General features: G+C 37.7%; 2 protein-coding genes across 4 annotated transcripts; one reads left to right on the top strand and one right to left on the bottom strand.

Annotated features, from left to right (window-relative positions):
• Window positions 1-172: 172 nt before the first annotated feature.
• LOC143876991 (uncharacterized) lies at window positions 173-4,385 on the top strand. 3 transcript variants are annotated; one of them, XM_077378690.1, is made up of 7 exons: window positions 173-633; window positions 1,762-1,877; window positions 2,185-2,273; window positions 2,372-2,446; window positions 2,597-2,707; window positions 3,299-3,394; window positions 3,909-4,385. In XM_077378690.1, the coding sequence occupies exons 1-7, from the start codon at window positions 227-229 to the stop codon at window positions 4,176-4,178; spliced, it is 1,164 nt and encodes a 387-aa protein (XP_077234805.1). In that variant the 5' UTR covers window positions 173-226; the 3' UTR covers window positions 4,179-4,385. The 3 variants fall into 3 exon arrangements, with proteins under 3 accessions (XP_077234805.1, XP_077234812.1, XP_077234820.1); XM_077378697.1 differs by having other exon boundaries at window positions 3,299-3,530; window positions 3,909-4,045; XM_077378705.1 differs by having other exon boundaries at window positions 495-633; window positions 1,749-1,877.
• A 3,193-nt stretch (window positions 4,386-7,578) lies between these two features.
• On the bottom strand, window positions 7,579-24,063 carry LOC143892733 (uncharacterized). The gene is made up of 6 exons (XM_077397587.1): window positions 23,985-24,063; window positions 23,854-23,907; window positions 20,487-20,582; window positions 12,203-12,330; window positions 7,736-7,862; window positions 7,579-7,626 (listed from the first exon to the last, which is right to left on the bottom strand). Exons 3-6 carry the CDS (start codon window positions 20,571-20,573, stop codon window positions 7,579-7,581), a joined length of 390 nt encoding a protein of 129 aa, XP_077253702.1. The 5' UTR covers window positions 20,574-20,582; window positions 23,854-23,907; window positions 23,985-24,063.
• Between the last annotated feature and the right edge of the window lie 403 nt (window positions 24,064-24,466).

Raw genomic sequence — 24,466 nt, 5'->3', positions numbered from 1 at the left:
TCTCATGGCAAGAGGCCCTTAGGGGCATTCTCGTCTTCACAGTTAGGATTTGAATGGTAATGAGCAAACACTGGTCCCACATGGAACATGCTTGTGTAATCGAAATTATTGATCTGATTGACCATCTAGTGCACATGTGGGACCCAATAGGATTAAAGTAGGTTTTCTTATCTGCTCACAGAAACTGCTCAAACACTCATCTGAGAAAACCCTAGCTTTTTCCCCCATGAAAACCCTATCCTCTTCTATGCCTCTTTTCACTCCAAACCCTAATCTCTCCCTCCTCAAATCCCGCTCCAATCTCCCTCGACCTACAACCATCAAAGATTCTAAACTCTCTATAAAACCTCCTCCTCCCGAATTCGATTACAGATCAGAATTCCTCAACGATTCTCGATCTGCAATCTCTGAAAAGCATCCAGAACTACTAGATTTAGTCGAAAACGGGAGCTTAGTTCTGATCGAGAAGAGGCGTTTCGGCCCCGTACCGATCTGGAGGAATTCGTTAATTGAGCCAGAGGCAATCTGGTTGATTGGCACATCTCATATCTCAGAAGAGTCTGCTATTGGCGTGGAGCGCGTTGTGAGGGCTGTGAGGCCGGAGAGTGTCGTGGTGGAGCTTTGCCGAAGCAGGCAAGTTTAATTTGGTATTGCTTTTGTTTTTTGTTATGAAATTTGGCAATGTTGATTGCAGGTTAAGTTAGTGTGATTATAGTTCACATTGATGAAGGAATTGATAATTCTGAACTGGAAATTGAAATTGATGCGAGATTGCGAAATGAAATTTTGATAAACCTAGGTCCTGTTTGGATTACAGGAAAAACATTTCTGGTGGGAATAAAAAATTTAGGGGGAAATTTTCTTTTCATGATTTGTAGGGAAATTATGTTATTATGATTAATTTTGATTGATATCATCATAAATTGAAGCTTCCTCTAATTGAACATTGAATAGAGTTGAAATATAAAATGTTCCTTTTTGAAAAAAATATTGAAATTTGGCAATGTTGATGAAGATTAGTTCATTGTAATGAGATTTCATTGTGATGAAGAAATTGTGAATGCTAAACTGGACATTGTGAATGCTGATTTTGGAAGAACCAAATTGAAATTGATTCAAGATTGCAAAAAAACAAAAAAATGAAATTTTGATAAACCTAGTTAAATTAGAAATTTGAATGGTGTTATTTCATCAACCTAATTCCATACTTCAGAGCATGCCGGCATAGTAAAAGCATGAAATGTGTTTCTTAATTAAATTGAAAGACATAAATGGGCCGTTTTGATACATGGATTTATAATCATGGATTTTACAAGCTAAAGACTGGATTTCATAAAGCTAAAACCTAGACTGTACATTTTCAGGATTGTAAAGCCATGTTTTAGCTTATAAAATCTAGGTTTTAGCTTATAAGATCCAAGATTTAGCTTGTAGAATCCTTGTAAATCCAGGTTTTAGCTTGTAAAATTCAAGATTTATGAGCCTGGATTATAAAATCCATGTATCCAAACGGCCCTAAAGACATCATATTTCGAGAAACCCTTAAAGCAGTTCCATTGTGTAGATTCACTCAGTAGAGGTCACAGTTGGTTATTATCTGCTTTATCTAACTGTATTAGCTGCAGTTTAGCTTATCTGTAGAAATGGTAGCAGGGATGTGTTGCTTTCTATAAAAGAGTCAGTTACATGTAGGGCGGGTATCCCTATTTGCTTGTTTCAGTCTTTTTTCCTAACTTAAATTTGTGCAGAACTCATTTTCAGAGCTGGGATAATGTACACTTCCAATGATGATGAGGCCCTCCCGTCTCTAAGGTCAAATATGTTCTCCTTGAGTGGGGCTAGATTTTTTGGTGCTGTTGGTCGTAGCATTAATTTAGGTAAGTTCTAAGTTTTTTCTTTTGTGAAACAAAGCTTGTAAACTGATATAGCTTTGTCAATCTTTTAGTTTGTATATATCTTATGAACTTCTGGTAGTCGTCTAAATTTCAGGAGACTCTCAGCTGACTTTCAAAATACGCATTAATTTTAGAAAATGACAGAAGCACAACAAAGTTCCTGTGAAGGAATTCATGAAAATAGCCTTACATTTTAAAATGGACTTGGAGTGTTTTGTCATTTCATGTTTTGCCTGCAGTTTGAATTAAGCAATAAGTAGCATTTCCTTGGTTTTTTCTACAATGATAGGGGGACAAACTGCTCTTGCATTACGATTGCTTCTGGCAGTATTCTCTTCTAAAATCTCTTCTAATGCAAACCGGCCATTTGGAGATGAGGTACTAGATCAGAAACCATTTATTCCATGATCCCTACTACATTGTTCATATCCTTTACACTTTCCATTCATAGTATTTCTTTTATCTAACGTTTGCAGTTTCGTGCTGCTCGTAAAGCATCTGAAGAAGTTGGAGCACAAATAGTGTTGGGGGATCGACCAATCGAAATAACTGTATGTATTTTTATCAAAATGAGATATGGGGTTATTGTTTCGTGATCCATTGAGGATCAAAATCAAGCAAGTTGTTCTATTGTATCATCATGTTGTTTTTTCCATTCCCCTGATTTGTCAGTTGGGCGTGTTTATTAACTTTTGTTTCAGCTCAAAAGGGCATGGAGCTCTCTCAGATGGAGTGAGAAAATAAGTTTGGTCGTATCACTTCTTCGTGGCATAAATCCATCATCTTTAGATATGCCTGTGAGCAAATTAAAGGTTGGTCTCTTACCAAAGCTGATTTTAATCAGCTGGCTAAGCCAAAATTTGTTGCTGGGATATCTATTTTCATCAGATGCAGTTGCCTGTTTATTACAATTTAGAGTATTAGCTTATTATTTCGATGTTATCTGATGTAGATACATGCTCCACCTCTACAGCTAGCTATGCAATTTTTAAGGATTTCTGTGTCTTTGCACACTGCCTTTGTCAGTCTGCTTTAAATTAGCAAGGCTATCTCACATTTTTACTGATAAAAAAACTAGTTCGCGATTTCACATCATGAAACCTGAGTTTGTGGATGATATATTGAGCTTATTCTGCATATTGGGATATAAAGTAACCTTTTTCTGTATGACTTTTTTTTTCAAGTAGGAACTGAAACTGGATGGCTTGTTCTTCTTTTAATCTTATTTTACATATTGGGATAAAGTAATTTATTTGTGGCATGAAACATTAGTTCTGCACTCTTAAGCCTTGAAGTAATTGTGTTGATTTCAGAATATAACAATAAATGTGATGACCCTGTTTCTATGGTTGTAGTTTTCATTGTATTCTTAAACTCATCTTCCATTTTGTACATGGACGTAGGACGGGGATGAGGATCGTAGCCCATTTCAATTGTACGAGCAGTTGAGCCTTTCATATCCTTCTCTCCTGCAGCCTCTTATTCACGAGCGTGACACGGTAGCATATTCTCATATCACTATAAAAATACCAAAGTTACTGTCATTTATCATAAAGGCAATCAAGTTTGGTTTAGGCTTTGTATCTCAAAGTTGAGGTCGTGGGTTCAATCTCAGCTTATCTACAAAAAAAAGAGGTAATCAAATTTGCTTGATTTTAACCAGCAAATTTCCTCACTGATGAAAATGTTTTTCCTTTTTGAAACAAGTGGCAGACAATGCATAACATAATTAGAATATCGCTCACTGTGACCATTTTTTTGTCTCTGACAAAAAAGGTGATTTTCTTTTTTCACTAGGATACTTAGAGATTTCGATATTATGTTACTCCTTTTTGCTACTTGTCTACAGTGATCAATCCTTGCAGAATTCCTAGTATTTGAGCTATGATGCATTTACATAACTGGAAAAGAAAAAAACAGACAGCCACCTTTTTCTCATCATTTTATCATTTTTTTTTTCTGCAGTCTCCTGTGGAATGAACTGAAAATGTTGACATGTGATTGTTGTTTCAGTATCTTGCATGGTCTCTGAAGAGGAGCAAAGCTGTGAATAGCAGTAAGAGAGTAGTGGGAGTTATCGGGAAGGGTCACATGAATGGAGTTATATATGCATTGGTATCAGACCTTGGTGACTTGCGGTTTCGGGATCTTGTTGGTAAAAGGCCATTTGGTGACAGTTCTAATGGCTGGATTGAGGCCATCCTCAAGAGTTTAGTCAGGGACACAGTTGTAGGAGTTGTGTTGTGGGCTCTGTATGAACAGCTGAAGGGTGCACTGTTGTAAAGCACCCTTCAACAGTGCTTTACAACAGTGAACCTTTCAAATGGTAGGAGGCCATTTGGTAAGTTATCTGGCCTTTGATTCATATAACCTGTTACTCTTTTGATAGTTTAACTTGAAAGAGAAATTTCTTTATTTGTTTCTGGGGAAACACTCATTTGTAATGAGCTCATATATTTTATGGAAAATGCTAAAAAAAAGTTGCTTTTACTCTCCTTAAAAGACATAGAAGTCAAGGTGCCCTTTGGGCCAGCACAACACGGCACGATTCGGTCACGGGCCCACCGCACGAATGTTCTTGGAGTTGGGCACGGCCTGTAGCTCCACTTGAGTCGTGCCGGCCCGCTTTTTTAATAAAATTTTGCCTTAAATAATTAAATTAAGTAAAAATTTAACTCTAACCCTGCCGTCGCGAGCCACAGGCTGGCATGGCACTGCCCGCCTTGGCGAACACCCAGCACAGCACAGCACAGCCCACCACTGTAGCAATTCGTGCGGTGCCGGAATTTACGAATTCTAGGCTACTTGTACTTTGTGTGTGTGTGGACATTGTTAGAGACTTGCAGTTTGAAGGCGCTAAAGTTGACGTCAAATAGCGTTAAAGTTGCCTAGTGTTCACGTTATAAGGGCGGCAAATGCGCACCGGAGAGGGGGTGAAAATATCATCTCCTCATCCATTATCGAAAATGCTAGAAAGGTTACTTTTATGCTCCTTCCTAAAAGGCACTTATTGATTACCCTATCTTAAGAACAACCATATATACGGCCAAAAGCTGTTGAGAAGAACACCATGATCTGAAGACCCAAGACCCTTAATCCATCAAGCCTCGTTAGGGCATTGAGTTCTGTAATCCCTTATCTTACACCTGGGATATCCGGTCCTTATGAGAGTCGCCTCATGATGTTCTACAAGATCCCACGGTCTTGATTTCACATGCATGCCACTTGTTGTATCTAAAATTTTCAAATCTTATCAAAATTGGGCTCTAATTATTAATGCTTCATAAATTTATAATCTCTTATATCTAATTGATCATACCAGCCACTGTTCCTGGTTTGCAATAATCCTGTGGAATAAGATATGAGAATATTTCTTAAGGAAAAGCTACATAAAATGCATGCCGTATGTAAGTATATAGTGTATATACACGTACATTGAAAGATTCTCAAGTCTCTTCGGTGGAATCTGTAGTGGTAGTCACAGCAACTATGGAATAAGGCATGGTAGTAATAGTGGCACCAATGGCAGGTACATGGACTCATGTCTGGCTATTACCAACTTGGCCAGGGGTAAGAGGCGATGGTAATGGAAGCAACACCTATTTGATAAATAATACTTTCTATTACCTTTTATATAAAATACAGCCCCCATAAATATTAATTATCCGAGCCTGCATTATTTGTCAACTTTTTCTTCTGTTTTCTTCCCATTTTTAGGTCCGAAAACTTGTTTGTTTCCATCGTGAAAGCCAAAAACAGAATAAATACATGACAACAAGGTGCAGATAAAACTTGAAGGCAATGAATCCTCAGGTTTCAATAATGAATATTCTGATTCACAAAAAGATATAATAAGTATCATAAAAAAAAAGATATAATAAGAAAATTCTACAATAAAATACAAATAACAAATAAAGTTTATAATTGTGTACATATGCATGAAAGCTGGAACCCTGGAAAATTCAAGGCTTCCATGTTTTCATCGTGGAATCCATTCCGCATGTCACAAGCAAATTCCTGTGAGGATGATGAGCTACAGCAAGCACGTCCTTCTCATGAACCTGCAACAAAAGAAAGCTAGCAGTTGAAACGTGATGATGAACTTGGGAGCTTGCAATCAGCATACAGTAACTTATCTAACATGTAGCAAAGGCTAATACTACAGATAATAAGAGACAAAGCTGTTAAATCTGCAATAGGATTAACAAGCCAACTAAAAAATTTTGGCAGCTTTGTAAAATCATCAGAAATAGAATTTTTAGAAGTGTAAACATTGGGTTTTCAATATATCTAAGTACTGACCAAACATTTTTCCAAAACTGATTATTGGACTCAATTTTTAAAGTTTAATTTTGAGTCCAATAATCAATTTTGGACTCGCAATCGGATTTCAAAATCTATGAAAATCCAATAATGTTAAGGGGCCGTTTGGATACGCTGATTTTAGAATCTTGGATTTCCTCCAAATCGTAGTTGGGAGACGAGAGAAGGAGACCAGCCGTCGTTTTCTGTTTCCTCACCCTTCTTTCCGTCAGCAAGAGAGCAGGAGATCATCCCATCTTTCCTGGTTTTATAAATCTCAGGATGTGCGAAAGATTTCTAAAACTTGAATTTCTTACTTTAAATCCAAGATTCTAAAGAGAAGTGAAGCGGTCATCTAAGCTATAGCTCAAAAACACGTGACACCACATTTTTGGGGGGATCCAAAGCATTCATTTCGAAGGCCCTTCCATAGATAGGGTGTGTGCCAAAAATCAGCCCTATAGGATCATCCTAACCCAATCAAAGGTGGAGTGGAAAATGGACAGACACTATGTGTCCATGCTTCTGCCCATTTTTTTCCTCAACAGATGGCAGGGATAGGATGATCCTATAGGGCTGATTTTTGGTACACACCCTATCTGTGGAAGGGCCTTCCAAATGAATGCTTTGGATCCCCAAAAAATGTGGGGCCACATGTGTTTTTGAGCTATAGCTTAGGAATACTTTCCTCATATATATATATATATATATATATATATATATATATATATATATATATATATAAGCTTCCTGAGGTTAACCTTATCTGAGAATAGAGTTCCTGAGGTTAACTTCATATAAGCTTATATGAGGTGGCGCTCACAAAACATAAGACGCCCACTTTGTTTGGATGATCCAAACCACTTTGTTTGGATGATCCAAAAGTGGGGCCACATGTGCCACGTGTGAGCCAACCCAAAGAAAGAGGGACCACAAGTGAGGGGGAGTGTTAAAGTATAAAAGATTAAATAACGCCTTCTCCAACAGCTTAAGCTTTTGGAGTAACTGGTAGTTTCACAATACCCATTCCACAGCAATATCTCCTTAACCAGCAGCCCAGAAAAACATTTATAATTCAAAAATACATGTGACGGTTTTTTGAACTAGTATGGGTGGTGCCATACACATCTACAAAATAGCATAAACAAATAGCTCAAAGTGTATCAACTTGAACGATATAACTTTAAGACAACTACCTCCAATCTCCCATATAAATGCATCCATGATGTATGCATGTTAGTATGTTACTGTGTATGTAAGGACACATCACACAAGTATTTAAGCATGTACAAGAGTACATACATATGAATGTATGATGCTAGCATTTAAGTTTCAAATACCAGAAATCCAGGAATGATTTCAAAACATGCATCTCATTCAACTAACAAAATTTGTAGGGCAAACAATCTGTAGTCTTTGTATCCCAAACCTGCAATAAGCAAAAAAGTTGATGCCAAGATGCAAAAACTGAAGGGTAAAATAACCTTAGATGCCGAGGAAGACCAGAAAGTAAAGGGCACATGCAGAGTGGAACTAACCTTTACAGTGCAATCGCTGGAGGCAGTAATTACACGACCTCCATCATTTGTAAAGATCGCATTATTCACAGAAGACGTGTGGCCACGGAATTCTTTCAACAACTTACCAGACTTAAGGCCATGGATTCTGCCATTAATGATCAGTAAAATTCTCGCAAATCAGATAAATCCAAGCAATATTCCTAGTCAAATGATAATTTCTTAAGGTTCTTACCAGCAGAACTACCGTTGTATATCAACCATGGTTTTAAATTTCCGCCAAAACCGACACGAAATGACCAAAATGTTTCCATTTCATCCCCACAGAAACCGAAATGACCGAAATGCATAAACCAAAATCGTAAGTGTAATAGTTGTATACTATATTAGTATGTATTATATAATTATATTTATAAGAAGTAAATGAAAAATGTGTTGCATGCATTATTTATAAATACTAATATGAATTACAAGTGAAATTCGGCAGGTACTAAATTGTTTGACATACTGCCGTGCATGTCATTAGGTGTTTGATGTTTTTAAACCATTATAGATGGTTGTCTTGCTTATATGATGATTTTTACGTGCGTATTTCTGCTTATTCTAGCCTTTCCTGAAGTTTCATCTTTAAATTCTATCATCTGCATATGTTTTCATTCATTTTCTTGATTTTACAGGATTTCCACTGAAATTTCCACCAAAACTGAAACATTTCCGTTTCCGTTGCAACTGAAATCGAAACAGAAATTTAAAACCTTGATATCAACGGGGTCATTACCAAAGGCATCCATTATAGAACTTTTGCATGGATGTGGTAACAAAAATAAATATCTAGATGATAATTTCTTAAGGTTCTTACCAACAGAACTACCGTTGCATATCAACGGGGCCATTACCAAAGTTATCTATTATAGAACTTTCGCATAGGGGTTGGGGGGTCATTATAAAAGTCATCCATGAAACATAGAAAGGAAAACTATCTCCCCAAGTTGTCATTATCGGGGAGAATCCCACCAAGGCTTAGGTTTCCAAAACATGACCCATCAAAGCTGATCTTAAGGACACCTAGTGGAGGAGGCAATCAACGGGGCGACCAACAATCTAGGAATGTGAAGCTCACCCAAATCATAACCCAGGTAGCTCGAAGAGAGGACTCTGACACACCATGAAACTTCTTTAGCCCCATCGTCGAACTAACTATGATAGAAAAACTAAATGGCAAATGACAACATAAAGGATCCCTTGAAGATCCTCAAATTCCTCTTATTTCAATTCCACACCATCAATAGCACTGCAGCCAGAGGAAAGTGCCAAAGAATCCTGCCCCTTGAAGCCCAAGGGGCAAAGGCCGAAGAACCAACCAGCTCATCAATATGCTTTAGAAATACCCATCACACCTCAAAAAGAGAAAAAACGGGCCTCCAAATCTCTACCATAAAGCTACAATGGATGAAAATATGGTTCATCATTTTCGTTACCCAACCACACAAACTAAATCTGCTAATGTTGATCTAGTTTCGATTTAGCAATGATCAATTGTGAGAATCTTGTCCAAGTAAATCGTCCAACAGAACACAACAACATGAGGGGACGGGTTCTCCCACACCCTCCAGGTTGGGATGTGGTCACTAAGATGCCCACCAACCTGAGAAACAATTAGGTTGTGTTCTTCAACTATTTTTTGGAACCATTTTTCACATTTTACGCTCCGTCGGAAGAAACTTTATCCAAAATGTCATTCTTTAACAACTATAATAAGATATTTGAAAGAATCGTCCAGATTTTTAGAGTTTATTTTTTTGAACGGATATTTTTTGCTCCAAAGGATGAAGATCGACTCATCCGGATGCTTATTCACGTTTACCCCTCTGCAACCTCTTCATGTTTTCCTTCTCTCCACCTCTATCCACCCCAAGAGAACAACCATCACCATCTATTCTATCAACATTGTTGCAGGTCTCTACATCATGCACTCTCTCTACACCTCCTATGCGCTTCGTCGTGGTTCGCTGCTCCAACCCATCACCACTACTTCATCGTTGTTTCGACCTAAGGTGTCGAGCTGATGCCCCACCTACTTGCCCGGCAAAACCACACTGTGTAGAGGAAGTTCTGGTTCACTGCTCTCACACCCTATATTTACCTTCTTTTAGTTAAAATGAAGAAAAAAATCTCATCATAGTTTCAAACCAAGGTGTTAAGAAACCCCACCGACTCATAGAATCGTGTTCTCCCAGTCTGATTGTTTGACCTTGGGTGCGGCTACGGGTGTTATTTATCAAACATAGGTGGTGTGAATTTCAGCCACCATGTATCAGAGAGAGAGAGAAAAAAACACCCTCTCTTCTCTTTCCTCTTTTCTTTCCCTCCACGTAACCCTTATCTTCTTCCAACAAAAGTCTCCTCTGCCCCTTTTTTTATTTTATTATTAAATTTTTTATTCTACCCTACCATCTTCCCAAAAAATCAAGTACCGTTCTCTTACACCTCTCTCTCTCTCTCTCTCTCTCTCTCTCTCTCTCTCTCTCTCTCTCTCTTGCCTGACAAAACAAGTAACCCACCTCTTGATAAGATTCCATCAATACACCGATGCACAAGTAATACATCTACAGCGATGTGGAAAAACCTGACCCGGCCCAGCCCAACCCGAGAAACTATTTTGGGTAGGGCCAGGTTTAACAATCGTGGGCTTTTCCAATAAAACCCCGACCCGACCCGAGATAGTTTCTCGGGTAGGGTAGGGTTCGGGAAAACCTGACCCGCCCGACCTGAGTTGCAACCCTACCTTTCATGATCTCTCCAAACCGTAACACTAAACAACAAATAGTCACTAGACATCCAACTTCCCCACCTACTTATACTTCTTCATAATCATACTCCACAATTGTGATTGTTCCTTTCCAAAGCACCACATCCACTAGCTCAAAAATGCAAAGTTCATTGCTCTAAGACTTACGAAGCCCAAACTACCCGCCTTCTTTGGCTTGCATACAGCCTACCAGCTTACCAAGTGGTACTTCGTACATTCCTCCTTAGCTTTGGCTAAATCAGTCTCAAATCCCTTGTCCTCCTCATCATCTGATGAAGGGAGGCCATAAAGATTGTGAAAAAGGACGTGGGTATCATGTATAGGGTAAACACTAGGGTCATCCAATCCGATACCAATAGGGGTGGAAGCTTGGCCTTTGTCAGAAGAACTTGAGTTGGTATTACTCGGAGACAAGAGTGTGACTGCTTGGGAGATAGGTTCCTCAACAATATGTGAAAATGATTTCCTTATCTCTTTGTTCTAGAGGAAGATCTTTCATAACTTCTTCAATCTCTCAAGCACACACCAATGCACCAAAATAATGCCATGAAATAAATAAGCATGTTGGCATGCATAGACATAATGAGCGCCCCACCCCCCCCCCCCCCCCCCCCTTCCCAAAAAAAACCCAAAAATAATAATAAATAAGAAGAAGATTAAAAAAAAAAAGAAAAAAAGAGATAAACGTGACTTTACCATTCAGGGAAAAAAAAGGATAAACGTGACTTTTTCTAATGGGAAAGCTTCTTTTCCCCACTTCACTCAATCCTGGATCCCGCAAGCTCTTATGAGGTCTCACAATGCACAGAGCCTATACAAAAGGCTTTTTCATTCCTTAATCTTCATTAATTTATTTATTTTGTACCTCTAATCCGACAACAAAAGTTGATGCTTAGCAAAAGGGGTAAAGCAGATAGAAAAAAAAGAAGATAAACGTGACATTTTCTAATGGGAAAATAATAATATATCCGAGAGTTCATCAATTTCTTTATTTTGTGCCTCTAATCTAAGAACAAAAGTTGATGCTTAGCAAAAGGGGTAAAGCAGATAGAAAAAAAATTTAAAAGCTAGCTCAGGAAAATACTTAGTGATTTTAGTAATGATCTAAATTTTAGGGGGATTCTAGTTGATAAAATTCATCACAGGGTTTTTGCTAGTTATCCCTATAAACATCTTCAAGGTGCAATAATTAATTCATTATCTTGCACCACTACTTGCAATAGTCCATTCTCCAAATGAAACTTCATAAAGTAATAAAAGTGGCCTTAACCATTCTAACCATTTGAGAAAGTACTTTCACCAAAATTATGTAGAATTTGCTAACCGGACTAATCGAATAGAATTCCCAATTCAACGTCACAAAAATAAGTCTTTTTGCAATAGAAGACGGGTACAATAATTCGATCAGATAAATTGAACCGGTCAAATATAGATAAGGCCCAAAAAATAGCAGTAACAAGCTCAAAAGTAATATGTGAAAAAAGAAAAGTATAACACTGACTAGCCATTAAGCTGAAATCAAACCGAGAGAGGTTGCGTCAATTCTCGCATAGAAATATCAATCGAGCCTTTGAAAATATGTCTCCTTAAAAAAAAATCATAGCTACTGAAATTTTAATGGAAGCACAAAATTATTATAAATTATAGGTCGGGAAAATGTCCTTGATCTTTAAGAAAACCTTGCAGTAGTGTCAAGGGATGTACTTAGTAGCTGGCTTCCATCTCGAGAGAATATAACACTGACAACCGCCTGTGAATGTGCACGCTCAAGACGGCGCAAGCAATGCCCATTCCTCAAACGCCACACCTGAAAAAAATTAAATCAACCCAACATGAAGTGATGTTTAAGAATAAAAAGCAATTTACCATGTCTAGAAGTTACAAATCAGGTTCAATAAAAGAAATTTGCATCAACAATAACTTGTCGCCTATCATGGGTTGACAAAATACACAATGCAAACCATCTATCAATTGGAATACAACTAAAAGTATAACTTATATCTAATTAAATTAATATGATTAAACCAGATACCAAAACTCTAGACTTCGCATCCCAACCCCAAGACAATCTATCTCCCAAGAGAACCCTCTTTGTAACCATATGGGATTTTTTATTTTTTTTTTCGATAGCATAACCATATGGGATTTTAAGAAGTTCCAAAGATAGGTAGATGATTTTCGAACATAGGTGGCTACTGATGTCTTGATAGTAATTCAGTAGGCCATCCTGTGGAGATGAGACGACCAGAAAATCGCACTTATCAGATGATTCCTATATATATATATATATATATATATATATATATATATATATATATATATATGAGGAAACTGTTGGTGAGCTTAAGCTCACCAAACTTATGGTGAGCTAGCTTGCCCAATCACATGGGGGCCCACTTTGTTAGGATGATCCAAAGCATTCATTTGAAAGTCCCTTGCATAGATGGGGGGTGTACTAAAAATCAGCTCCATAGGATGGGGGGTGTACTAAAAATCAGCTCCATAGACAATCTATCAGCTCCATGGGTATAAACGTTTTCTGCGTGATACCTCAGATAAGTTATCTGAGCAACAGCTCAAAAAATCATGTGGGCCCACATTGTTTGGATGATCCAAAGCATTCATTTGATAGGCCCTTACATAGATAGGGTGTGCCCAAAAATCAGCTCCACAGGATCACCCTAACCCTTCGATTTTTGGAGGTTGAAAATGGACAGATTTATGGAGGTTTATACCCATCCACAAATCGAAGGGTTAGGATAATCCAGTGGAGCAGATTTTTTGTGCACACTCTATCTATCTTTGGACTATCCAAATGAATGCTTTGGATCATTTTTTGCACACGCACGCACGCACGCACACATATATATCCCAAAAAATTGCACTTATCAGCCTCTCTGCATAGCAAGGGTAAGCCTGCGTACATCTAGCCCTCCCCAGACCCCGCAATGGCGGGAGCCTAGTGCACTGAGGCGCCCTTTTATATATATATATATATATATATATATATATATATATATATATATATATATATATATATATATATATAATGCTAGCCTTGGACAAGTCAATTAATGATATTAAAGGGTCTGACAGAAAAACAATCAAATAAACTATATATATATATATATATATATATATATATATATACATATAATGTTTGGACAAGTCAATTAATGATATTAAAGGGTCTGCTAGAAATACAATCAGAGAAACACATTTTTTCTTGTAAGGTAAAGGCGTGTATTTTTTTATTTTATTTTTTTTGAATGGTGAAGGCATATATTATTATTAAATGGGAAAATGTTCAGGAAAGAAAAACAAACAGGCACAGCAACCAGGGATTGTGAAACACGGCCAGATGCGTAAAGAAACTTGTTGGACAACTTAGATGTTGTCCAGTAGGGTCTGATATATGGCTTGATTGAATCCAGAAATTAGAAATGTAAATAAATCAATACTTAGCTTTTGTAGAAAACGTTTCTGTAAAACAGATCGAGAAGAAGAAGGCTGAGTCGTGCCACTGGTCACTCTCCTTAAGAATCGTATCCGCCCCCTACCGGTGCAAACCGGGATCCGCGAACCGATGCTCCAAGATAAAACAGCCAAAGTTGGCTCCAGTCCACGTGCACTCGCTGACTGGTCCACCCAGAATCACCGTAGAACTGTGCTCAGATCAGAACGGAGGAAAGGAAGAAGACAAGCAGAAACTTTGATATTTTCTGTAAAAACTATATTCTCCAATGGTGTTGTTCTCTTCTTTTTATAGATGAGAATATGACTGTTGGAGGATAATTAATCACCATTAAAAGACAAAAACGTTTCTCTCCAACAGTCATATTTGTGACTGTTGAGATTTGAAACGGTTTTGCAATTAAGGGGTGTATCTATATAAAACATGGGGTAAAAAGAAAAACTGTTTTTTTGGGCAATAAAAATAACCTTTTTTATTTAATACCCAAACCCAAACCCAAACCCAAACCCGGACCCGGACCCGGGCCACGGCCACGGCCAGGCGAGGCGCGCGCGCGCGTGTGTGTGTGATTTACATATGGGCTTGTGCTCTTCTAAAAGCCCAAGACCCAACAAATTCTAAAGCCCCTTGAAGGCTCAAGCCTTTCTCCAACTCTCCATCTTATATGGATGAGAAGAATTTTCTTCCAAAGCGATGTGGGACTATTAATTTGCCTTTGGTTTTGAAAACACACCACAAGCGCACTCACCAAGATCTTGGGTTCAAGTCCCCACACATGCAAAAGTCTTTTGCTTTAAAACAAGAGAGGGAAACATAATTTAAATCTTCCCTCCAAATTTTTAAACAAAAAGAAAAAGCATCTTTGACTTTTCAAATCTTTTATTATTATTTTTGTTCAAAAATTCTAACAATCCCACACAAGATTCAAAATACAGTTGAAAATTCAAAACGGAAGTATCTGAGCACATTAGAAAATAGAGTGGATTCATACAGGTGTCTTTTGGACTTCAACCGATATTTAGGATAAACAGATTACGTTACCGAGTACGGGTAGAGTTAGACTCCTTCAACCTTTCCTCGTGGGTGTAACTGACTAACCTGTTATCCACACTCTACATTCGATTCCTTGGTGATTCATTCACAGTTTTGGAACATTTTGGCCTTGTTCCCCTCTTGGTTCTCATGAATGTTCTAGAGAATTACTCGTTAAATTCTCATAGGAAGCGGCCTTACCTCCACATTCACTTAGGTCAGTCATCAAGTATGCACTGCAAGTAACATACCACCCAATACAAGTTATGATCTGATTAAGTGTCTATAACTCATCCTCTCTCATTTGCAGTGAACACTATCTTTCATCATTTTGCATCTAGGAGTAGGGGGTGATAGTGTTAACAAACCATCCGGTGACTTGTTAGTACCCATTGAACCAAATTCCAGGGATCTCCTTTCACATTGGTTGGGTGTCCATCACTAATGGTTCATGCCACGAGCTTTAACCCCATTCATTGCGATGTCTCATAAACCACCTTGTTTATTTGTGGCTTTGTCAGAGGATCTGTCAGATTCCTCTCCGACCTTACAAAGTCGAGTGCTATTGTTCCCTCACTCAAGTATTGCTTTACCAAATTATGCCTCAGGCGTATATGCCTTCTTTTGCCATTATAGGTCTTACTTTTGGCCTTGGCTAAAGCAGCTTGACTATCACAGTGTAAAGACACTGAGGGAACCGGCCTTGGCCATAAAGGCACATCTGCCATAAAATTCCTGAGCCATTCGGCTTCAGCTCCTGCTAGGGCTAAGGCTATAAATTCCGCTTCCATAGTGGAACTTGTACTACAAGTTTGTTTAACCGATTTCCAAGAAATCGCACCACCACCAAGGGTGAATACATATCCACTGGTAGACACTGAATCTCTTGAATCAGAGATCCAATTCATATCACTATAGCCTTCTAAGACAGCAGAAAACCCCTTAAAATGCAGTCCAAAGTTTATTGTACCCTTTAGGTACCTTAACAACCTAGTCAAAGCCTGCCAGTGTTCATGTCCTGTTCTATGAGTGTTGTGACTAAGTTTTCCAACTGCTAGAGCAATGTCAGGTCTAGTACAGTTCATCAAATATGACACTGAACCTATAATCCTTAAGTATTCCTTTTGGGATACCAACTCACCTTTGTTTTTCTTTAGGTGTACCTAACAATCTAAAGGTGTCTTTGCAGGTGAACTATCATATTGTCCAAATTTCCTTAGAATCCTCTCTACATAATGAGACTGAGACAATATTATTTTATTTTCTTTTCTGATGATCTTCATCCCTAAGATTACATCAGCTTCACCCATATCTTTGGTTTCAAAGTTTGACATTAAAAATCTCTTAGTAGATTTTACTATGTCCAAATTAGTACCAATAATTAGTATATCATCTACACATACACAAAGTATTACACCTTTATCCCCATTAAACTTACTATAAACACATTTGTCGGATTCATTTATCTTATACCCATTTGTAATTAAGACACTATCAAATTTGTCATTCCACTGTTTAGGTGCTTGTTTCAAACCATACAGTGACTTAATTAGTTTACAAACTTTGTTTTCATGACCAGACACAATGAATCCTTCAGGTTGTTTAATGTAAATTTCTTCTTCTAAATTTCCATTTAAGAAAGCTGTTTTTACATCCATTTGATGTATTACCAATTTATGAATAGAAGCTATAGCTAATAATATCCTAATGGTGGACAACCTAGCAACAGGAGAATATGTATCAAAATAATCTATCTTTTTTTTTTCTGTCTAAAGCCTTTAGCTACTAGTCTTGCTTTAAACTTGTCAATTGTCACATCAGGTCTTAGCTTCTTTTTAAATATCCACTTGCTATCTAGTGCTTTTGTTCCAGGTGGAAGGTCCACTAGTTCCCAAGTGTGATTTTCTATTATGGAATCTAATTCACTTTTAATAGCTTCTTTCCAAAATACAGCATCTGGAGATGTTACAGCTTCAGAGTAAGTTACAGGATCTTTATCTATTAGATAGGTGAACATCCCAACTCCTTGATTTGTTTCTTTTCTTTGTCTTTTACTTCTTCTGAGTTCTTGAAACTCAGAATCCAATTCCTTTTCAGTTTCAGGTTGATTTCTTGAATCATTACTAGGTTCTTTAGGAATTTCTTTCTTCATAGGGAAGTGATGTTCAAAGAACTCAATATCCCTAGATTCAATTATAGTGTTATATTCAAGGATATTTTCAACTGATTTCAAAACTAGAAATCTGTAGGCTGTACTATTTTGAGCATATCCTATGAATACACAATCACATGTTTTAGGTCCTAGTTTTCTTTTCTTAGGTTCTGGTATTCCAACCTTAGCCAAACAACCCCAAACTCTCAAATGAGATAAACTAGGCATTTTGTTATGCCACAGATCATATGGTATTTGACCCTTTTTCTTTGGAGGTATCCTGTTATATATATAACAAGCTGAAAGAAGTGCTTCCCCCCACAAGTTCAAGGGTAAACCAGAACTTATCAACATAGCATTAAACATGTCCTTTAATGTTCTGTTCATTCGTTCTGCTATACCATTTGATTCAGGTTGGTACGGGGCTGTGGTTTCATGGATAATACCATTATAATCACAGAACTTAGTTATAGAGTATTCTGTACCTCTATCTGTTCTAAGTCTTTTAATTCTTCTATCTAACTGATTTTTCACTTCATTTTTATATTTGATAAAGGCTTGTTCAGCCTCATCTTTAGTTCTAAGAAGATATACTTTGGTGTATCTAGAGTAATCATCTATAAAGGTCACATAGTACCTTTTACCTCCTCTAGATTCAAGATTTCTAAAATTAGCTAGATCACTATGAATTAACTCTAATAAGTCAGATTTTCTTTCAACACTAAAGTGAGGTTTCTTTGTGAATTTTGCTTCAACACATATTTCACATTTTTCTTTACTAGGTTCAATTTTTTCATTTATTAAACCTAAATTATAAAGTCTTTTAATGTAATGTGCACTTCTATGTCCTAATCTACCATGCCAAATATCAAAGGACTCAACAATGTAAGCAGAAGAAGAGGATACTTTTTCATTCAGGATTTCAAGTACATTAAGAACAAATAAACCATTTGCATTGTAGCCCTTCCCTACAAACACATTATTTTGGCTAATGATTGCTTTGTTTGCTTCAAAAGTGAGCTTTAGTCCATTCTTGTTCAAGAGCGCACCAGACACCAAGTTACGCTGTATATCCGGCACATGCAGCACCTCCTGAAGTGCAAGTACTTTCCCTGAAGTTAACTTCAGCAAGACCTTGCTCTTACCAACGACTTTTGAGGTCTGTGAGTTCCCCATGAAAACTTGATCCCCTTCCTTAACTAAGGTGTAGTTGTAGAAGGAGTTTCGGTTTCCACAAATGTGCTTGGTAGCACCAGTATCCAGAACCCACTCCTTTGGATTTTCCACCAGATTTACCTCAGTCACAACCGCTGCAATCACATCTGCCTCGGTTAAATTAACCTTGGCACTGGACGAACCAGTCTTTCGGTGTCGGCAGTCCTTCTTGTAGTGTCCGGGTTTTCCACATTCAAAACAGACTCCTTTCTTTTTGGGTCCAAATTTCTTGAAGTTCTTTTCCTTCTTCGGTTTTAGATTCTTAGACCCATCATTCTTAGTCTCAACAATGTTTGCCTTAGAGGTATATTCTTTGGCATTTTGTTGCTTATCTTTTAGTCTGTTTTTCTCTTCGATTTTAATCCGAACAACTACTTGGTCTAAGGTCCATTCTTTTGTCTTGTGTTTCATTCCGATTTTAAAATCTTTCCAAGACAAAGGCAGTTTCTCAATAAGAGAACCAGCCACGAATGTGTCAGGTAACTTCATACCTTCCTTAGCCAATTCTCCAATTAGGAACTGATACTCATCTATTTGAGCAGATATAGGTTTCCCATCTTCCATAGCAAAGTCTAAAAAATTCTCTATCACATATTTTCTATTTCCAACATCCTCTAAAGCATATTTAGTTACCAATGCATTCCAAAGATCAGCAGCATGTTCAAATAAATAGTATACGTTATAAAGGTCATTTGACAAACCATTCAAGAGATGGTTCTTGCAAATATAATCAGCATTATTCCAGTTTTCAAAATCAGCAGAATCCTCAGATGGTTTTGATTGTGTAAGAACAAAAGCGGCACCAATTTGTTGTAGAGCAAACAAGATCTGTTGTTTTCATCTTTTATAGTTCAATCCAGTAAGGCGTTCGATCTTGGAAAAATCTGGAATGGTGTTGAGAATTCTGTTCACAACAGAGGTGCGAACAACCGTTGGATTGGAATTCTCAACAGAGATGGTATCAACAGAAGTTGGGTTCGGATTATCAGAAGCCATATGATCAGATTTGAAAAATACGATTCTTAAGATTGTTGGACAAATTAGATGTTGTCCAGTAGGGTCTGATATATGGCTTGATTGAATCCAGAAATTAGAAATCTAAATAAATCAGTACTTAGCTTTTGTAGAAAACGTTTCTGTAAAACAGATCGAGAAGAAGAAGGCTGAGTCGTGCCACTGGTCACTCTCCTTAAGAATCGTATCCGCCCCCTACCGGTGCAAACCGGGATCCGCGAACCGATGCTCCAAGATAAAACAGCCAAAGTTGGCTCCAGTCCACGTGCACTCGCTGACTGGTCCACTCGGAATCACCGTAGAACTGTGCTCAGATCAGAACGGAGGAAATGAAGAAGACAAGCAGAAAGTTTGATATTTTCTGTAAAAACTATATTCTCCAATGGTGCTGTTCTCTTCTTTTTATAGATGAGAATATGACTGTTGGAGGATAATTAATCACCATTAAAAGACAAAAATGTTTCTCTCCAACAGTCATATTTGTGACTGTTGAGATTTGAAACGGTTTTGCAATTAAGGGGTGTATCTATATAAAACATGGGGTAAAAAGAAAAACCGTTTTTTTGGGCAATAAAAATAACCTTTTTTATTTAATACCCAAACCCACACCCGGACCCGGACCACGGCCACGGCCCGGCCCGGCGAGGCGAGGCGCGTGCGCGCGTGTATGTGTGATTTACATATGGGCTTGTGCTCTTCTAAAAGCCCAAGACCCAACAAATTCTAAAGCCCCTTGAAGGCTCAAGCCTTTCTCCAACTCTCCATCTTATATGGATGAGAAGAATTTTCTTCCAAAGCGATGTGGGACTATTAATTTGCCTTTGGTTTTGAAAACACACCACAAGCACACTCACCAAGATCTTGGGTTCAAGTCCCCACACATGCAAAAGTCTTTTGCTTTAAAATAAGAGAGGGAAACATAATTTGAATCTTCCCTCCAAATTTTTAAACAAAAAGAAAAAGCATCTTTGACTTTTCAAATCTTTTATTATTATTTTTGTTCAAAAATTCTAACAAAACTTCACTATACTCTACAAACCATTTGCTTGAAGAATAATACACAATCGAAATTCACCTTAATCTTTCCATCTTTTGACCCAGATGCAAGCATCTCAGAATCTCTACTAAAATCAACACAAAGAGCAACATCCTCATGCATCATAAAAGCCTTCTGCAATATTCCAGCATGTCAATAATTTCACAATTACAACTTTGAATTTGAGAAACTTCAAACTTATGAATAATGAAACATTTGAAAAGACTAAAATTACGCTGGAACAGAAACTCGCATCTGATTAAAAGAACATATTGAAGAAGCCAAATGTCCAATAGTAATAAAATATTTTTGAACAGAACATTAAATGCATGATAGCATTACAGCAATAATTAATTGCTAGAAAGAGAACAACCTAAAGATAATGTAGGGATCACATAAGAATTGAATTCTGACTCCTTCAGCAGAGTGCTACTGAAGTGTTTCACCAATTTCAACAAGAAATAATTACCGTGATAAAATGTTCCATCAATATCTTTAGAGTTTCTTCTTATTTTTAGTTTACTTTAAACTCTTACATTTCATAGCACTCGACATTAGACGCTCTCTTTTTTTGCGTTTTAGTTTTTTTACCACTTTTTTTATTACGTTTTTTTAACCAATACCGTATTAAACTCAAATTTTTCCCGTCCCTTTTTTTCCGTATCACGTTTTGCTAACTATAGTTGAGTTGAAGAAGATTAGATACGGATAGGGATGGGTTTTGATATAAACCACATCCCCATTCTCAATACTAACACCCTATCTCAAATTAAATAATAAAAAGGATGAGAATCCCCAGTTCCGCAAGGCGGTTTATTAAGTTCAATAAACCGTGCTTGATACGAAGACCCATCTATCCTCATCTTTATGAAGAAATTTTTAAATAACTTGGCTGTTTTTGTAGCATCACTTACGGCTTTTACTAGGGCCATGTTTAGATTGCAGGATGTTTAACTTACCAACTTCTCCAAAAGCTTAAGCTGTTGGAGAATAGTATTATTTATCTTTCATACTTTAACACTCCCCCGCACGTGTGGCCCAAGTGGCAAACACGTGGCACATGTGGTCCCACTTTGGGCCAACCATCGCATGTGGATTTTTGCTATCCGGGAGGTTTGAACTCGAGACCTTTGGCTCTGATACCATGTTAACTTACCAACTTCTCCAAAAGCTTAAGCTCTTGGAGAAGGCATTATTTATCTTTTATACTTTAACACAGGAAAAGTTGGAGAAATTTTTTTTTCCAAAATTTCCCAATTTCTCACTTAATTCATAAATGATTTCAATAACCCATACCCTCTATCTTTTTTTACGGACAGTGGCTGATTTTATTGAAGAAAAAACTGACCGTAGAGGTCAGGAGAACAGAAAAATACAATCAAAAGGAAAAAAAGATAAAGTACAATGGATCAAGGAAGCATAAAGTCAAAAAGAGCCTGACCATCTCTAAGGACTCCCGCTCTAGCCATCTGGGCAGCTTCACTATTGGCTGATCTTTTAACATGGCGATAAACTATATTGTGGTTCCCCGCACGGTCCAATATCTCTTCAATAAAATGCGCAAATCTCTAGGGGATGGGTGACTAACGGTCAACCATCTTATGACATTGAGAGAATCTCCTTCCACTATTAGCATGTCCAAGACTGTCCTCCACCAACCTGAAGCCTTGAAGGACTGCTCGAACTTCTGCTTCGTTTGAGTCCGAAACTCCTATCGGTCCCGAGAAGGCCCATCTCGTAGATCCCAAATCATCCCTTAGAAGACCTCCTACGCCAGGCTGGATTGCCTAAGCTGGATCCGTCAAAATTGAGTTTCAACTTCCTTGGCTCAGGGGAGACCATTCAGGAGCAAGGGCTTCTTTCTGCACCCTATCTCCAATACTTCTCTCCAACCTTGCCAAAGGTCAGTGAATCAGTTGAGAAGAACTTTCACCCATGATATTGCAAGCGATATCACGTTAGTGTATGGAAACACAGGGCCAGGGCCTTTAGATACTTCTTCTAATATCCTTGCATTTCTTTCCCTCCATAGCACCCAAAAGGTGGCTAGAAGGGATACTTTTCATAAGATCTACCCGTTCTCCGTCCATGGAGAGAAACACCAACTATTAAGTAAGTCTGTCACATTCTATGAGAATACCCAAGACAACCCAAATCTCATCAATATACGGCTCCAAAGGCTTCTCGCCAGCCTGCAATGAATGAATAAATGGTCTGCCGATTCCCCCACCTCTAGGCATAGGGCGCGGTCCACAATAATCATTCTACGCTTCCGTAAATTATCCACCATGAGGATCTTATCCTGGACGGTTGTCCATGCAAATGCACAAACCCTTGGAGGAGCCTGGATGCTCCATACCTTCGCTACACCAGAGACTCTAGAGCAAGGGACAATGTTGTTGTAAAACGACTTGATGTTGAATTCCCTTGAGGAATACCATATCCAAACCCATACCCTCTACCTAATAAAATGAGATTTTAAGAAACTTTATTTAGCTGGCCGTTCTTGTTTTCAGATATGATTTGTTTGGGAGTAACTCCATCAGAGTTAGTGGGCCTCGTTAGAGTTTTTGAACCTGAGAAGACACACCACTTAAAATAGTAGGTTAATATTAATTATATTTAATAATTTAATTAAACAATTGGGGTTCTCAAGGGTTTTCCAACATCCGATTTTTGTGAAAATTTCGAAGTGAGTTGCCGGGGTTTGTGTGGGTCCCTAGATACATTTAGAGCCTGAGAATAGTTTCGTGGGGCCCACCCAAATGTACGATTTAAACCGTTCATAGTCCTTACTCACAAGCATGATCTAGAACGCTCATTATCCGATTTTGTAGAAGAGATGATCATAGCTCATTGATATAATCGTAATATAAATAGACGGCTACGAATTTCAATTTTTATGCCGTAAAAACTAGAGGTAACTGGAACAATGTATTTGATTTACATCTCGTTTTATCACGTGCAATGAATCAACGGAAAAGAAAAACTTTACGACGAAAAAGTTTACCATGTAAATGTTTTACACAGGAAATTGAATTACGACAATTTTACTGCAATTGGAACAGATCCATAGGGACCCCATGCAAATTGGAACTTTGTATTTGATTTACATCTCGTTTTATTACTTGCAATGGATCAGCGGAAAAGAAAAATTTTACGATGAAAAAGTTTACCATCTAAATATTTTACTCAGGAAATTGAATTATGACAATTTTACCGCAATTGGAACAGATCCATAGGGACCCCATGCATGGAAGTGTGTGCGTTGTCATTAGCAGAGATAAGAATGAGGTTTAACTAATTAGTGTTGATGCATTTCATGCAAGCGGAAAGCCAACAAAGAAATAAAGGAAGATGCACATGACACATTCAACTCGGATATAACTAACATAAGAGAACTCACATCAGTCTGATACTGAAGATCCTTCTTGAGTTTCCCGCTTATGTAGTCCCAAACCTGGAAAGACTCAAAGGTCATGTGATAATCCACTATAAAAACTGGCAAATAGTAAGAATGTTTCCCTGTCATTGTACCTCAACAAATCCATCATTCGAGCATGAAACAAGGCACTGACCATCTGGTGAGAAACGAGCACACTCTGGAAAAGTTTTTCCAAACAAACATATCACCAACACCCATCCACCCACAACCAAGCCATTATATCAGAAGCCAACAACCAAGTCACCCACAAAAATGTACAACACCCATCCAAGAACTGAAACCAAAATCAGTAAATTAAAATCCCAAACAGTAGCTCAGAAATTACTGGCGGAGAACAAATTGGAAACCATGAAAAAAACTTTTATTAAGAAAACTTAACTTTAAAAAATCAGAACTTAAAAATGGATCTATGGTTGTGTGTGAATCAACCGAAGAAAAAACTTCTCTTGTAGTGCTATATCTTGTAGTGATATATCATCTTGAAAACACTTCTAAAATACAAACCCTAGAACCTAAAAAGAGAAAAAAGAAAAAAACCTCTGTCCTCATATTCACCTCTAGATCTTCTACAGAT

The sequence above is a fragment of the Tasmannia lanceolata genome, unplaced genomic scaffold (assembly GCF_043159265.1).
Source record: "Tasmannia lanceolata isolate RefF3 unplaced genomic scaffold, GAP_Taslan_0.1 ptg000002l, whole genome shotgun sequence".
Classification (NCBI taxonomy): domain Eukaryota; kingdom Viridiplantae; phylum Streptophyta; class Magnoliopsida; order Canellales; family Winteraceae; genus Tasmannia; species Tasmannia lanceolata.
This window is presented reverse-complemented; position numbering and strand designations above follow the sequence as displayed.

Bases quoted from the DNA above. Each gene is read 5' to 3' on its own strand.
- LOC143876991 (XM_077378690.1), top strand. From the start codon at position 227: ATGAAAACCCTATCCTCTTCTATGCCTCTTTTCACTCCAAACCCTAAT. The intron at 2,708-3,298 runs GTTGGTCTCTTA...ACATGGACGTAG, and splicing joins TGCCTGTGAGCAAATTAAAG to GACGGGGATGAGGATCGTAG. The intron at 3,395-3,908 runs GTAGCATATTCT...TTGTTGTTTCAG, and splicing joins TTATTCACGAGCGTGACACG to TATCTTGCATGGTCTCTGAA.
- LOC143892733 (XM_077397587.1), bottom strand. From the start codon at position 20,573: ATGATGCATGAGGATGTTGCTCTTTGTGTTGATTTTAGTAGAGATTCT. The intron at 12,331-20,486 runs GTGAATTTCGAT...AATTTTTTTCAG, and splicing joins CAAAAGATGGAAAGATTAAG to GTGTGGCGTTTGAGGAATGG. The intron at 7,863-12,202 runs GTTTTCTTAAAG...CATTAATGGCAG, and splicing joins TCCCTTGACACTACTGCAAG to AATCCATGGCCTTAAGTCTG.